Here is a 17,831-nt window from a genome sequence, read left to right as displayed (position 1 = left end):
TTTTCGCTGATCCAGGGATCTTTCTAAATTCCTTCGTTCGTTTTCAGCTAAATGTTTGACTATAATAAGGAATAATATCCCTGTCACAGCTCAATTTTTTTTTTACCGTCTTTACAGTTTCTAATTATGATTTATTTGGTGATGAGTGATTTGCGAAGTGGATCTGATGTGCTGTGTATTTGGTACTCACAATGCAATACATGTTTTCCTATGTGGATCTTAATCTGTTTTTCTATTCGGTTTCTAACTGAAATTTATTGGCTGCACATTAACTTAGGATTGTTTTAAAATTATACTTACACATGTAAAAATCCAGCAACGTTCGACTGCACGATGTCATCTTCATCAGAATTAGCAAAGGATACAGAAAGCAAGTGGTTTCTCATCTCAGGTATAGGTCGAAGAGGAACCAATTTCGTCATGTTTGTTGATCTGGTGCTTAGTGACGAGCTAGTAGAAGAAAAGGAAGGAGCTCCAATTTTATAGATAGATACATCGTCAAATTTAACTTTGATCTTGCACGGGTGCAATGGTGAGCTCGGAATTCCGTAAAAGTATTTGTGGATCGAAGAATTTCTTACTTCGGCTCTTCGGGTTTGGTCTCTCTTGACAACACCTGCGCTTTTCGGCAAAAGAACTACCTGCAATCAAGTTTCAATCAAATAATAACTCAGCAAACCTTCAGAGTCAAACGATCAGGGGTCTGATAAATATACCTGAACGAAATGAGGCATTTCCCTATGTAAATCGTTGTAAAGTTTCTCATCATTAATTACAAGGATTGCGTTTATTTCAAAAGCCTGAGCTACATGAGCCAATACCCTAAATCCTTCCTTCTGTGTCCAGCCGCAGGTGTTGATAATAATCCCAGAGTGTTTTGCTTTTTGGTTGGTTTTCATGCGGTCATTGCAGACTTCAGCTACCCTTGTGATCAAGTGTTTGTATAGAGTATCGTTTCGCTCAGGAGAATCGTAACCAAAATGAAAAACGAGAGGTCCATCCTCTTGACTGAATCCTTCCTCGACACTCGTTGGTGTGTTTAGCAATAATGCTCCTAAGGTTCCAGGAACTGCGAACTCGACTTGACCCACGTCGAGGTTCACATAAAATGGTGTTCGGCTCATTCGCAAAGCATAATTTGCTAGTAGTCGACAGATTGTCGATTTTCCTACGTCACACGGACCGACGACCATCGCCACTGGACCTTTTGAATCTTCTTTCTCGGACAACTCGCGTACGCGTTCTAAAACTGCATGGCAATTCAAATAAATTGGCATCGGAGTTTCTCTGCCAATGTATGCTAGATGTGGGGTGCCCTCGAGTTCGAGGGTGCATCCCTGCCAGCTAAAAACTGCGATATTTGATCCGGGGAAAAAGTCGTACTTTTGGTTTTTTACAAGATCGGTTCCAAAAACTTCTGCTAAACCAGATTTTAACTAAAAATAAAAATACATTAAGGATGTACCTTTTTCCAAAAAAACCTGATGAGCCACTAAGCTTGTGACGTCATTTCAAAATGTTTGAACACCTCAGGGATAACAAAGCATTGTATCTCGCACATAACATCTTAGTTAAAGAATGGTGTTTATTGGCAAATTAAAAATGTCTAGTGAATACTTATTGAGCTTATCTGGTGAAGTGAAGGTCCTTTATTGTGATAAACTAAGTGCAATTGGCAATTCAGATCTCTACAATCTGAAAATTGAGGCTTTTTCCAGTGATGTACCCGTAGTGAGTGACATCGATGTTGTAGCTTATAAAAGCTTAAATGCTTTCAACTTTTACGAAACCGGATTGTTGAATACGCGGAGTGCAAGAAGGTAGATGACAACTGTTTAGTGCGTGGTAAAGTTAGTATTGGCACGATCATTTTTCATTAGCTGCATTGATTCATTTATATTGGAGTATATTTTGTTTTGCAATGTGTCACTAAATTTGGTATTTATTTAATAATAACGCTTACTTCAAAAGTAGTATGCAATTTTAAACATATTGCCAGATGCTTTATATTTGAGGTTGAATGAATGAATTTGGAATAGAATTTGAGGAATAAATTAAACAAATTTAAAAGCATGGATTGCATTAGATCCAATTGGATCTTTTTTAGCTACTCATTGCACTTGTGTAGCTGGTCTTAGGGAAGTTTGCAGCCACAAAGCAGCTATTGTTTTCTATCTTTATCAGCTGAACGTCCTAACAAATGATTGAAAAAAAACTTATCAAAAAAGATTGATTCATTGTCACCCACTCATATATTGCCATACATGTTGTTGAAGCAAATTGTAACGGGAAGGCTGTTGGACTCCAGCTCTAACCTAAAAATCTAATCATTTCACTCTATTGAATAAATGCTAGAATTAAATCATTTAGAAACACTAAGCAATACACTTTTTTAGATTAAAGTATGCACAGGGAAGAGCTGTTTGATTTAATTATTTTTGCGTAAAATGAAATTCTCAAATGGTAACGTGAACTAACCTAAACATTCGAAACTTTCATATTACGTAAAAATTATCAAAGTAAACACTTTTTTCTCTATATTCACACTTTTATTGAAAACCGTAGTACTTCTAAGTATTTCAAAAATATTTAATGTTCGTATGTATTAAGTAAAATGAGGCCATTTAATTTCAAGGTTAGAACTGGTTGTTTCTATTTTTTCTTAAACGGTATAAAATGGTTTGAGCAAATTATTGCATTTCTTATCTGCGACCCACTCAAAGGACCACGTTTAGTCGCACTTGTCCATTGTTCAGGTCTTTTTTTTCCAAAAATCTATTTTTTCCTGAAAATTGTAGGCTCCACCTGGTCGGTTCAACATTTTTTTTCTTTTATAATAGTTGGAAATTTATGAAACGACATTCCATGGTCCCTTCCATGCTTTTTCGCATAATCCACAATAAAAAAAGAAAGTACGAGTTAAAAAAAAAAAAGAAAACCATTAATTCATTCTCGACGAGTACATTGCATGCGATTCAATGTATAAAACACGAGTGCTATGCCTGAGGTGTTCGGCCATTTTGAAATTTTATGGCATAATGGAAATACTCAATTGACTATGTGCGCTTAGACGGTAGCGCTGTGCTGTGTAAAAATATCATACAATTTATAATTTAAAAACATATTAGATAAACAAAAGACATTTTTTTCATTTTTTAGAAGAATCTTTGAATTTGTATACAAGTCTGCCTCAAAATGCCTTGCGGGAGAGAGGCTTCACAACGAAAAATTAATAAGTTTAATAATAATAGCTATTTTTTACAAATAATAATATTTCCATTTTCGCTTAAAATCTTTGGTTGTTGAAATAAGTCTCTTAATAAATGCGTTACCGGAGAGACTTAAGTATAATAATTATTATTAAATATTAATGTTTGTGCATAAAATCTTTGGTTTTTAATGAAACCTTGCCAATATATGCATTACCGGAAAGGCTTAGCTACAAAGAATGTTTGATTTTTAACAATTTTTATTGTTATAAGGCAATTATATAAACAAAAGTAAAATATTAGTATTTCTGAGTCAAGGAAATAGGATGCCTACGAATAGTTGTCTTTAGTTTAACTCTTCTATTTGCATAAACAAATTGAATAAGCAAACGCAATTTTTCAACGTTTTGTCAAAAAATTCTATAGAAAAATCCGATAGTTATGTTTTTCCATTTGTCATAGATTTCCGTAATTCCAGTTTTTTTTCAAATTTAAATAAAATAAATACAAAGAAAGCTTAAATAAAAAATCACGCTACACTTATCTCTTCATAATTATATGATCTTTAATGTACAAACTTTAATTTTTAAATCGAATGAAAGCTGTGGGTTGCAGACTTTTTTTAAAATAGTAAATTCCGGATTTCAACCACTGTGCATCGCAAATAAGGGCGTAATTTTTATTCGATTTTATTCAATACAGGCTCATTTTATTCTCTTGAATATATTCTACAAATGGAATATTTTGTACATTTAAAAAATCTTTTTACTACTTTGCGAATGAGATTTTATAATTTTTCATATCAATAAATAGTTTATTTAATAATAACAAAACGTAAATTTAACGAAGTCCAAAATATGCCAGCAAAGAATAAAATGACTTAATATTGAATTAATTCGGATCACAATTACCACTTTTCTCTGCGAAGGACGACAAAAAAATACTATACATATGCATAACTATTTTAAAATAAAAGCTGACGACCAAAAATATTTTTTGGTATACTAGATAGGATTCCATTTTAGAAAACTAAAATCTAGCAAAAAATGCCGGTAGAGAAAATTAAAATCCGTCAAAATATGCCGAAAGAGAATATTGAAATATGACAAAAAATGGCCGGCAGAGAAAAATAAAATCCGGAAAAATATGCCAGAAGACAAGATTCAAATCTGGCAAAAAATGCCGACAAAACAAATTAAAATCTGGAAAAATATGCCGGAAGAGAAAATTAAAGTCTAGCCTACTTTTAAAAAGAAAATGACGATTGAAATCTATTTTTTGTTATAAGAGATTAGATTTCTTTTTTGTAATTCAAGGCAATATTAAGATTAGTTTTCCTTTATTTGATGTTTAAACTGTTATTAAATTTTGAGGTTATGTTGGCATATGATATAAGAAGTATTGCTTGTTTTAATTCTCAAGAATTTTATACGATGCGTCGCCTTTATTATACCAGAAGCGTTTATATTATGAGCATAAAATAACATGCTAAAAATTTACCCTAAATTTAATTAACACAAATAAAACAAATATTTTCTAACCTAAAAATAACAAAAAACTGCCGACAGGCAAACATGTAAGTAATTAAAGAAAATACCTAAAAAGTGAAAGAGAAACTTAAAAAAGAATATATTACCTACCTCTAAAGTAACTTTTCCGCTTCTTGATCCTACTTCAAAACGTAATTCAAAATCACCTTCAAGTTTATACTCACGCTTCAGATCTTCCATAATGTTTATGCAACAAAACTACCGGTAACAAAATATTATTCAGGTAAGTTTTTTTGTGAATTTTTGGAAAAAAGCTGAGAGTCAACAGGGTCAACTAAAAATATAACATATTAGACAGTAAATAGGACGATATTCGTATATACCGCAATTTCACATTTGACATTTTTAGGTTGTGTTGTCAAAAAAAAAAAAAAAAACAGAAGAACAAGTAACCTAAAGGCGTTTTCACACCTTGCCTCCTGGCAGTCTTCCTCTTTCATAGAGATCAGCCCCCTGCCTCGACCGTGTACGTGTATGCAGTAGTAGTTTTCTTGCGATCCGGAGGGGAAATGTCGTTCAAACTAAGCCAACAGATGGCACCACAAAAAGTAGGTCTGTCTTTTTCATTTAATTGCATTAAGAAAAAGCAAAAATAATTAAAAACTTGATGCTGTTTGTAAATAAAAAATTAAAAAACAAAGAATATATGAAAAAATAAGAGTAACTATTACTAATTATTTCAAAAAAGAAAAAGTCATGAAAATATGTAGTTTAATAAGAATAAAATTTAATTTTGAGATACATTTTGAAAGCAGTTCGAACTTTATATTCTTGTGATTTATTTTTCTCATATTATTGATTTTATTACTTGTTAAATTTAAACAAAATTATTAATGTAGTTAATAAAAAAATTTATAATATTACAGATCTCAATGAAAATTATATTAATTATATCCAATATAAATATAATAATAATTAGAATATGTAAGACTACAACTTAAGTTGTAAAGTAAAGAATCTTTGTTCCTTTAAAATCTTAAAAATTTCAAGTTTTGAAGGAAATATTTTTAAAAAGTAGTGGTAATTGTAATTAAAATTTTTAAGGGAATCATTTGGAAATAAGTCAATGACATGAAAGGTAATTGAGAAAATGGATTTACTATAATGTATATATCTATTTAAATTGAACCAAACATCATATATACATTTATACAGTTCAATAATTTATTTGTTTCTTAATCTTGAAAGCTTTTTTCTCGCTGCATTCAGCCCCTAATAATTTTATTTAAAAATTTTAATTTAAAGGAGATTTTGAATTAAATAGTTAATTATATTATTGCAAACCTTATTTCTAAAATAAAAAGACTATAAGCTATTAAAATCTAGAAACGAACATACTGTACTCATGACACACAGTTAGGGGAAATGCACTTTTTTCATTCAAAAATGTCCAGAGCCTTCAATTTTCTTGCTATTTTGAATTTTTTGTTTTAAATTAAAGATCATTAAATTCTATAGATCTTGACTCTCCGAAATTTTGTCTCCTCTATTTTTTTATTAATAATTTTTTCAGTCCAAGTATGAACAAAGTCTTATTATCGGTAAACAATTTTTTTGCTAAAAGTGCTTCCCATTAATGTATGAATGACATTTAATAACAAAAATAATTTAAAATTTTATAATAACCACTGTGATAAACAATTTTTGAGTCAAAATATTAGAATTTGAGATCTTTCAAATTATAATTTCCTTTAATGGCCAGAACGACTTCAGGTATTCCTTAAAATAATAAATATTTAATAATATTTGATAAAATATAACAATGTAAATTTTTGCAAACAAATTAGATAAACAAATTTAAAATGTTTGCCCTTTCGCATAGAAATTTTTTTTTGCACTGGAAATATATTAAGCTATTGAATGACTGCTAGTCACAAAAATATTAGAAGAGTTAACAATAACCACTGTTATTAACAATTCTTGTGACAAAATATTTATTTATTTTATTTATTTATTTTATTTATTTTATTTATTTTATTTATTTTATTTATTTTATTTATTTATATTCGTAGCTTAAAATATTTCCAGTGTAAAAAAAAATTTATATGCGAATGGACCAAAATTTTGAATTTCTTTATCTAATGTATTTGCAAAAATTGAAATTATTATGCTTTATCAAATAGTATTAAATATTTATTGTGTCAGGGAATACCTGAAGTCTTTCTGACACTTGAAGGAAATAATAACTTGAAAAATCTCAAATTATAATATTTTCCCACAAGAATTTATTTATAACAATAGTTATTAAAAACTTTTAAATTATTTTTGTTATTAAATGTAATTCCTACATTAATGTGAAGCACTTTTAGCACCAAAAATTTTACCGATAATAAGATTATTTGTTAATTTGTTTATCAAATTTGTTTCCAACAAATAAATGGAATGATAAACAAATTATTTGTATTTTATGAGTCCCTAAACATTAATCTTAGACAATATAAAGTTTTCCTGATCAGTGATCAAAGCGTAAATAATTGGTACGTTTGTTTATAGAGTTTAATAGTATATAGTCTGTTCATTTTAGAAATGAGGTTTGCAATAATATAATTAACTATTTAATTCGAAATCTCCTTTAAATAAAATTTTTTTAATAAAATTATTATGGGTTGAATGCAGCGAGAAAAAAACTTTCAACATTAAGCCACAAATAAATGATTGCGCTGTATAAATGTACATATGATATTCGGACCAATTTAAATAAATATATTATATTAAATAATATTAAATCCACTTTTGCATTTATTAGTCTTTTCATTAACTTTTTACCGAATTATTCCCTCAATATACAATTTACGTCATATAAGTCATTATTAATTTTTTCATTAGCTACATTAATAATTTTGTTTAACTTTAAAAAATAATAAAATCAATAATATGAGAAAAATAAATCATAAAAATATAAAGTTCGAACTGCTTCCAAAATGTATCTCAAAATTAAATTTTATTCATATTAAACTACATATTTTCATGACTTTTTCTTTTTTTAAATAATTAGTAATAGTTAAACTTATTTTTTGATCTATTTTTTTTTTTTGTTTATTTGCAAACAGCATCAAGTTTTTAACTATTTTTGCTTTTTCTTAATGCAATTCAATGAAAAAGATAGACCTACTTTGTATGGCGCCATCTGTTGGATTAGTTTAATCGACAATTCCCCTCCGGATCGTAAGAAAACAGAAAAGTGGGGCGATGCATGGGGCTGCTATTTCTAGAGTTCCTATAGGGAGAGTTGTGTCAACTTACCCCCTCTACTAGTCGCCACGAAATCGGAATCGGAAATACGCAACGAAGCGCGAAATATTTGAAGTATTCTTAAGAAGAGGTTATAAGACATTATATATTTTCATGCAGTGAATGTTTTGAAAATAAGCTTTTCAATGAAGAACATAAGGAAAACTTGCTCTTCTGCGTCAACACAGCTACGTTTGATACTTTTCAGGAAATGGAACATACATTCAGATCATTGCACCCGGTTGTAAAAAATTGCTCTTTCTGCTAAGAATTTATAATCAAACTAAATCAAAAAAAAAAAAGACAATGAAAACAAATATTCTAGCAAAAGCATGGCTACGCATATAACTTACTAATAAAAATTTATGTTCTCAAAATCATAAACTTGCAAAAAAAAAACGAATCATCTTTTTTTGACTGCAATTTGTCTTCTATTATTACTTTTATAGTATAATGCATAAATTTGAAATGTGATTTCAGATAACCGATCGCGTGCAGCATGAATTCGCTATGATATTTATTGTATAATTTAAAAAAATTTTAATTGAAATATAATTCCAAACAAATCAGCAGTAAAAACTTTTCTACTTTAATCATGTAATTTACATTTTAGTTGTATCATAAATCCTCTCTTACGTTTTACCTATTGTTCTGAAATAGAAAAAAAAAATACTAGGAAATTTTCCGTTTTTGCTATAAATTCGAATGGATAGACCTGTTTAAGATTTAAATGATTTAATTCAATCATGAAATTTCAACTAAAATGATAAATCCTCAACTAGAATCATTTAATTTGAAATAAAAAAAAATAGTTTTAAACTAAAACAATGAATCTTCAAATGAAATAGTTAAACTTTCAACGAATTCGACGAATTTTAAAATAAAAAAAGCTAATTTTTAAACCAAAAATTGAATTATTACATTTTCAGTCAAAAACAAAAAAGAATGTTTAACCAAACAATTGAATTTTTTACTAAAATGATGGAATATTCAGCTGGAATAGTATTTCCGTTTTAAGTTGAAAAAATTATTTTCTACGAAAAAAGAAACAAACCTTCAACAAAATAGCTCATTTTTAAGCAAAGAAATTAATTTGTAATATAAATGATGAATCTTCAATAAAAAAATTAATTTTGATGAAGAGTTTATTTTTCAACCAAGCAAATTTATTTATAACATAAAAGATTAATTTTTATCAAACTTAAATTTTTTAACTGAAAATTTAACCGTTCCACTTTGGGTGGGAAATTTACATTTCTATTTCAAAATTTAACAAGTTGGATGTATATTTGTCTTTCAATCAAAAACTACTTGTTTTGATAGAAAATTATTTTTTTCTTTGAAAGTTAATCTCAGTGTTTAAAAATTCTTCTTTCCGGTTGGTATTTGAAGTATTGCAGTTAAATATTCATCATTTAAAAAAAAATGCATCTTTTATGTTATAAATAAATTTGCTTGGTTGAAAAATAAACTCTTTTAATCAAAATTAATATTTTTATTGAAAATTCATAATTTATATTAGAAATTTATTTCTTTGCTTAAAAAATGAGCTATTTTATTGTAAATTCGCTTCTATTTTGTAGAAAATAAATTTGTTTATTATTAAAAATGAAAATACTATTTCAGTTGAATATTCTATAATTTTAGTAAAAAAATTAAACTATTTCTTTTGTTGTTAAAAGATGATATTTTTTATTTCAAAATTGAAGTGTTTGGTTGAAAAATTAATGTATTTTTTAAAAAATCTTTTTTGTAGAATAAAAGTACTTGGTTTCAATTTTCGACAATTTGGCTGAAAAATTGCCTCTTTTAATTGAAAATTCAACTGTTTCGTTTAAAATTCAAGTATTAAAAAAAATCTTCTTTTGTAGAACATGAGGTTTTTCTTTAAAAGTTAATCGCCTTGTTTAAAAAATTGTCTTCTTGGTCAAAATTTTTAGGTATTCCAGTTAAAGATATTTTAAGAATTAATTCTTTATGTGAATAATTTTTCAATGAAGCCGTGTTACCGACTGAGTAGGGTAGGGTGGGGCGAGATGAGGAAGAGCATCGGGGGTAAGATGAGTCACTTAATTTTCACGTAGGTTATCATTTATTTTGTAAATGTTTTTTGTATTAATATCAGGAAAAACATGATCAAACTTCTTTTGAAAAATTTTTCGCTTAATGTTCAATAAATCTGAAAAAAAACGAAAGAAAAATTTTAAGACCTGTATTCTGTTATTTTGCATTTGTTTAGCAGGTTCAAGAATCACGCAAAATCACATATTAGATGTTTTTTCATTGGTCACTTAGATAGCTCATTTATTAAAAATTAAGTTTTCAACAGATCTATATATAATTGTAAAACCAAAATAGGTGAAATTTTGATTTGACTAAAAAGTGTCATATGGGGCGGAATGATTCACTGTTCTGGAGCGGAATGAGCCACCTTTTCCTGTGCATTAACCTGACCTCTTAGTGTAGCAGTCAGTAGGTTAGGATGCAATTTTTCATATTATCAGATTGTGCAGGGTGTTAATAATGGTGTAAACGCATAAAAACTAATCTTGTCGACAAAAATTCTCAGAAAAATTATGACAGCAGCACTCACACTGCGTACAGTCCCATGTCAAAGAATATGAATTTAGTAAAGTAACGAAATAGCGCCATCTAGTCGAGATAGAACAAACTACAACTCTATTCCGGCAACCCCTCCTCCCGCTACTCAACCCAAGCCATGCAAATTATAATATATTTTTTAATTTATATTTACAGGAAGAATAATTTACATAAACAAACCATTTTATGCCATATAGAAAAACATAAAATAGCGCATGATCAAAAATGCATTGAGTTTTTTGATATTACATGAAAAATGTCTCTTGTGCAAATAATTCTTCCCATAATTCTAAATGAAAAACATATTTAAACAGAGGCATTAAGCCCAACACTTGAGTACTACTCCGAACAGATCGCTCTCTTTTTCAATTTAAAAATAAAAATAATGTAAATTTGTTTAAAACAAAAAATGTAAATAATTTGGAGACGTGATTAATATAATCACTCACTCGTTATTTACATGTCCGCCATGTTCCTATATTCCTGATCTTCCCCTTCTACCACACAAGCATCAACATAGGCGCAGCCTAGGGAAGATAGAAATCACTAAAAATCGTTCACATTTTAGCCTTAAGACTGTACCTAGTGTGCCAGCACTGTCATGGGTATGATAAAATAATAAGAGAGCACTGTTTTTCTGGTGTACTTTTCTTAAATAAATTTTTTTTAAAACTTGTAAAATGCTATAAAAATAAGAAAAATATTGTTGTGGTTTAAAAATCCGGCAAACGTTAAAAAACGGTTTAATACCCCAATATACATGAAATTCAGTGTCATGCAGTAATTGTAGTAAACCAGTCTAGTATTTAAGAGTTTACGTATTTTAGAATTGATTTTTTACTGAAACAATATACATTTTCAAGTACAAAAATTGCTATATTTATTTCTGTAATATAATTATTGAAATGTATGTGGATATAATTCGTTTATTTATTTACTCTTTGTAGTGTTAGTTATGGTAGAGGTTAGGATTAAAGATTGCATCATTTTGAAGTTAAATACTTGAAATTTTCCGTTTAATTTTATAAAACTATGTGTAAGATATGTTTTCATTTTAAAAAACTCAAACTTAACAAGACTCTTAATTACAAATAATATATAATAAGTCATTTAATTAAGTGACCCATCTCGCCCCAAAGTCTGCCCAGTCGGCACAAAGTTTGGCGACATCTTTACGACATCGTTACGACATCTTTACGACATCCTATGTCCATGTCTTTAAGATATCGTAAATAAGTCGTATGATCTGACGATATCGCAACGATACCGAAACGACATGGACATAGGATATCGTAAAGATGTCGCAACGATGTCGTAAAGACGTAGCTAAATTTTGTGCCCACTGGGTGGCTGATCCCACCCCACCCAGCGGGCATAAAATTTGGCAACGTCTTTACGACATCGTTACGACATTCTATGTCCATGTCGTTTCGATGTCTTTGCGATATCGTAAAGTCATCGTCAGATCATACGACTTATTTACGATATCGTAAAGACACCTTAACGACATGGACATATGATGTCGTAACGATGTCGTAAAGACGTCGCCAAACTTTGTGCCCACTGGGCAAGCATGAGGCGATATGGGCCAAGCGCACTTATTCTTTATTTTCGTTTCTAATTCCGCATATACTTTTTTAGTTACCTTTATCTTGACAAAATTTTAATTAAAAATGTTTGTAGAATATATATAACGCTTTACTTTCAAGCAATGAATTAGCAGATTTTAAATACTGACGTGAAAAGGGCAGCTATGCTTATCTCGCCCAGGCTGGGTCGACTCCCATAGGCGCGTGTGATCACATATACTTTTGTAGTTATCCACCTCCTTGTAGATGGCTCTACTGTAGGGACTCCAGCGATGAAATCCTTGACTGGAAATCTTCTTAAATAAAAATAATTAATTCAATTTAAGGTTAAAAAGAAAGATAATAAAACTGCAATTTTTATTAGTGAATCAATAAACAAATATTTTATTAATCTTGACTTTTAAACTTTACCTTTACAAACTTTAATTTAATATCTCGAGATAACTAACGAACGAGCCGCGGTTGTGTACCAGATTGTTCTGGTCCTTTACTTCATCGTCGGAAGCTTCGATGCCGTCACAGCGATCCTCAGCTTCCCCCATATTTCCATAAATTCTTTCATTATACATTGGCCCTAATCCCCACTCTAAAATTCTATATTTCTTCTTAGCCTCCTAAACTCAACTATTGATTGCGTAATCAGTAACCCTCTATTTTCATGAAAATCCAGCGAGCACGATAGATTCCAGGCATGACTTTTATTTATAAACAGTTCTGTCATCGAGTCCTATATCAAAACCTAACATTTCCGAGACTTCTTTCGTAAAATGAACATGATGCTAAAATTTAATCTTAAATATACATTCGTTCACCTTCATCATACTAGTCTTGCCATTTTATTTACAGAAAGAATGCTTTATCGTTTAAGATATTTTCTTTCTCTTCATGCCGACTTGCCTGACTGTTGCTTTGCCAATCTTTTCTCGAAAGACATTTTATTCTCAATTCAAATGTACTCGCATTATATTTCATTTATTTCAAATTATAAAACCGCGCATTTTATGATACCGATGGTGCTGTTCGTAGCGGAAAGAATGCGAATTATATCTGCTCATCACAGCATAAGCGGGGGTAATATTTTCTTAAAATATCTTGGCGCCGCCATTCTAGTGTTTGTTGAGGTTATGTTTTCGTCAAAAAACTTCAAATTTTGCTAAGTTCAAAAACGTTGTGTCTCGCCGTATGAAGTGAAACCAGGACATTGAAAAATAAACAAATTTAAAGTAAATTGAAATGTTTGTGCTGTGCCAGGATGTCACTGACTTCATTTCTCTATTATAATGTGAATAAATAAAATGTTGAAAAAAGGTTACATTTCATGTGTTATGTAATTTTTTATTTATTGGAGAATTATTGCAAAATTGTATAAACTTATTCCGAAAATTGGTACAGGAAGCAGTATTTACACATTTTTCGTCTTAAATTTGTATAATTTTGAATTAATTCGTTTATTTTCTCTAATTTTAATTCATGCAACACATTCAAATAATATACACATTTACGTGCACGAACACATGGATACGCTTTAGTTTGCCACCTCCTTATAGATTGGGCTAGTGTCGCTATAAGTGGTCAAACGCGCCCATGGGAGTCGACGCAGCCTAATCTCACCCCACCCTAGAATATTGACTAATAAATTGTTATTTTTAATTGGCAGCCTCAAAAGTGCGCGATTTTCAAATAAAAGTTTTAATCTTCCTTTTTTATTAAAAGACAAATGTAAATTTATGTTTGTAAATTATGAAATAAATCATAGTTACATACAAAAACATTTTACACATCAATTTAACGGATTTTGAATTTTTATCATTTTTATTTTTACAAAAAAGTAGGTTATTGATTATATTCTCCATCGCGGATCTTTAGTTTGTGCCACTTGTACCCCCCCCCCCCCCCCTCCTGGAAAAAAATGAAAGCTACTTTGAGTGATTTCTCTTTTTATTAAGGGATCATTCACAAACTACGTAACGCATTTTTCTTTTGTTTAAATAAAGATGAGAATATAATTTCCCTAACTGATAACAATTGTTTGAATAAATTTGATAAATAAATAACGATTTTCGTAAATTTGAAACTTCCACAATTCCTTATTTCAACGGAATCAATTTTAAATTACGTGTAAGTCATTCCTTTATGATACTTTATTAGAAAAAAATGATTTTTTATTTTAAAAACAATTTTAAAAGCTCAAAATATTAATTTTTTAATTTATTAATTTTTTACAAATTTTATTAATTAATAATTTATTAATTATTTAAAGAAATTTGTTGAGCAGCTAGAAATTTTCAACAATTTTCAACCAATAGATTCTCTTCAAAAATGCCTAAATCATGAACTTTTTAATCAAATTATTTATAAAAAAAAACGGTTGTAGCTCATTGATAAACTAAAACAAGAAAGATATAATAAAAAAATATTTTATAGTAAATTCAGTTGAAAAAAGCAATATTTTCCGGTTGAAAATTGACGAAAATCTGTGTTTGAATATAAAATTTAGATAACTAAATAACAAATATAGCATTGTTTAAGAAATAAACAATTTTCGTGAAAAACGGGAAGGATTTTTCCCAGTAATTTATAATTGATTTCGTTAAAAAAGGAAACCTGACCATTAAAAAAATGTATTTTTTTATCAAATTTATTTAAACAATTAAGAATTGTCATCAGGTAATAGAACATTGTACATATTATATATTTATGATTAAAGACCGAGGTCTTTAGAAATAGAAACAACTCAAATATGTATTTGTTTATAACATTAACAATTAGGTTGATATTTTCAAACATAGTAACTAAGAATTTTTTAAAAATATATTCTGAACCAGCAATTAGAAATTATTTCATGATTTTTTTCATCAATAAGGGTAGTTTTAACAAAATGGGAGGTTCTTATATTTAAAAATGTCAACTTTGTTGCTAAAAGAAATTTATTAAAAAAATCGGCTTTCGCAAATCTGTTGAAAATTAGTTAACTTTCATTGAATAAAAGCCGCTTAAATCGGATAAGAATTGCAAGCTCTAGACTAATTTGTTAAGAAAAACTTGTTTTTCTTCTTTGTTCATTAACGCGAATTTTAATAATGAAAATATTTGGAAGAATTGACTATTTTACACAATTTATTAATTTCTTTATCGTCGCTACATTTACAATTATGTAAATAAGTAAGTGTGTATGTACATTCAATAAAAGTTTGAAAATGAAATTCGATTTTCCTCATTTTGAAGAAAATCGTTTCTTGTATTCGAATTTTTAATTGATATATTAACTAAGAATCTGTGGGACATTTTAATCTGATTTGGTTCATAATGAAAGGGATTTTATCCCGTTCATTCAGCTTCATCCATTCTGGAAGATATATGGGAATCACAACATATTTTAAGGCTTCTAAACTTTTTATCGAAGCTTGAAGATATCCTCGCGGCTGGTTTACGTTTCTCAAATAAGCACCCGAATCCAAGCTTAAAATTGCAACCCTGTAACCAAATCTTCAATATTTATTTAGAACTATTAAGAATAGCGATTTTGTCTTCCGACAAGAGAAAATTAAGGTCCGGCAAAATATGCCAGAAGAGAACATTCAAATATGTCAAAAAATGCCGTTGGAGAAAATTAAAATCTGGAAAAATATGCAGGCGAAAATTAAAAATGTAGCCAAATATGGTATCCCAGTGGGCACAAAATTTTGCGACGTCTTTACGACATATTTACGACATCTTTACGACATCCTATGTCCATGTCGTTTCGATGTCTTTGCGATACCGTAAAGACATACGACTTATTTACGATATCGAAAAGACACCTTAACGACATGGACATAGGATGTCGTAAAGTTGTCGTAAAGATGTCGTAACGATGTCGTAAATACATCGTCAAACTTTGTGCCCACTGGGATGCCGAAAGAAGAAATTAAAATAAGGCAAAATAAGCGGCAACAGAAAATTATAATCTCGAAAAAAATACCGGTAGATAAAATTATGAATCCGGCAAAATATGCCGGAAAAGAACATTGAAATCTTGCAAAAATCCCGAAAGTGAAAATTAAAATCCTGCAAAACATACCAGAAGAGAACATTAAAATCCGGCAAAATTGGCTGAAAGATAAAATTAAAATCTGGCAAAATATGCCAGAAGAAAAAATTTAAATTCGGAAAAATATGCCGGATGAGAAACTTAAAATCCGAAAAAATATGCCAGAAGAGAACATTGAAAACTGGCAAAAAAATTCAGTAAAGAAAATTAAAAATCCGGCTAAATATGTCGGAAGAATACATTGAAATCTGGCAAAAAGGTTCCGGCAGAGAAAAGTAAAATCAAGGAAAATATGCCAGAAGAGAACATTAAAATCCGGAAAAATATGCCAGAAGAGAAAATTAAATATGCCCGAAGAGAAAACTAAAATCCGTTTAAACATGCCGGAAGAGAACATTGAAATCTGGCAAAAATGCCAGAAGTAAAAATTAAAATCTGAGAAAGTATGACAAAAGAGGAAAAATATCCCAGAATAGAACATTAAAATCCGACAAAATATGCCGGAAGAGCCATTGAAATCTGGCAAAAAATCCAGTAAAGAAAATAAAAAATCTGAAAAATATGCTGGAAGAGAATATTGAAATCTGGAAAAAAATGCCCGAAGAGAACATTAAAAACTGGCAATAAATACCAGCAGATAAAATTAAAATCCGGCAAAATATGCCGGAAGAAAACATTAAAAGCTGGCAAAAAATTTCCGATAGAGAAAATTAAAATCCAGAAAAATATGCCAGAAAAGAAGATTAAAATCTGACAAAATATGCCGGAAGAGCCATTGGAATCTGGCAAAAAAATCCAGTAAAGCATATAATAAAAAATCCATCAAAATATGCCAGGAGAGAAAGTTAAAATCCGGAAAAATATGCTGGAAGAGAACATTGAAATTTGACAAAAATGCCGGAAGTGAAAGTAAAATCTGATCAAATATGCCAGAAGAGAACATTAAAAACTGGCAATAAATGCCGGCAGAATAAATTGAAATCCGGCAAAATATGCTGGAAGAGAACATTAAAATCTGGCAAAAAATTTCCGGTAGAGAAAATTTCAATCCGGCAAAATATTCCAGAATAGAACATTAAAATCCGACAAAATATGCCGGAAGAGCCATTGAAATCTGCTAAAAAAAATCCAGTAAAGAAAATAAGAAATCCGGAAAAATATGCTGGAAGAGAACATTGAAATCTGGCAAAAAATGCCGGAAGATCCATTGAAATCTGGCAAAAAAATCCAGTAAAGAAAATAAAAAATCCGGCAAAATATGCCAGAAGAAAACATTAAAAACTGGCAAAAAATTTCCGGTAGAGAAAATTTTAATCCGGCAAAATATTCCAGAATAGAACATTAAAATCCGACAAAATATGCCGGAAGAGCCATTGAAATCTGGCAAAAAAATCCGGTAAAGAAAATAAAAAATCTGAAAAAATATGCTGGAAGAGAATATTGAAATCTGGCAATAAATGCCGGCAGAATAAATTGAAATCCGGCAAAATATGCTGGAAGAGAACATCAAAATCCGGCAAAATATGCCGCTTGAAAACATTAAAATCCGGCAAATTAAGCCGGAAGAGCCATTGAAATCTGGCAAAAAAATCCAGTAAAGAAAATAAAAAGTCCGGCAAAA

At 29.6% G+C, this 17,831-nt stretch overlaps 2 protein-coding genes across 3 annotated transcripts in view; both read right to left on the bottom strand.

Annotated features, from left to right (window-relative positions):
- LOC117172647 (protein CLP1 homolog) overlaps positions 1–5,097 on the bottom strand; it is a 7,893-nt gene extending 2,796 nt beyond the window's left edge. Inside the window, exons 1-3 of one of the 2 annotated variants that reach the window (XM_033360760.1) lie at positions 4,850–5,097; positions 717–1,436; positions 301–641 (exon numbers count right to left, since the gene is read on the bottom strand). In XM_033360760.1, coding sequence (XP_033216651.1) covers positions 301–641; positions 717–1,436; positions 4,850–4,939 — 1,151 coding nt within the window. In that variant the 5' untranslated portion in view covers positions 4,940–5,097. Of the gene's footprint in view, positions 1–300; positions 642–716; positions 1,437–2,939; positions 2,991–4,849 lie in introns of those variants that run through there. The other variant, XM_033360761.1, reaches the window with a different exon arrangement.
- Positions 5,098–15,282: 10,185 nt separating this feature from the next.
- LOC117173254 overlaps positions 15,283–17,831 on the bottom strand; it is a 34,441-nt gene continuing 31,892 nt past the window's right edge. Inside the window, exon 5 of the mRNA XM_033361725.1 lies at positions 15,283–15,654. Coding sequence (XP_033217616.1) covers positions 15,447–15,654 — 208 coding nt within the window. The 3' untranslated portion in view covers positions 15,283–15,446. The remainder of the gene's footprint in view (positions 15,655–17,831) is intronic.

This window comes from Belonocnema kinseyi, chromosome 5 (genome assembly GCF_010883055.1).
Source record: "Belonocnema kinseyi isolate 2016_QV_RU_SX_M_011 chromosome 5, B_treatae_v1, whole genome shotgun sequence".
Taxonomy (NCBI): domain Eukaryota; kingdom Metazoa; phylum Arthropoda; class Insecta; order Hymenoptera; family Cynipidae; genus Belonocnema; species Belonocnema kinseyi.
The sequence above is the reverse complement of the archived record's forward strand: the minus strand, read 5'-3'. Positions and strand labels throughout refer to the sequence as shown.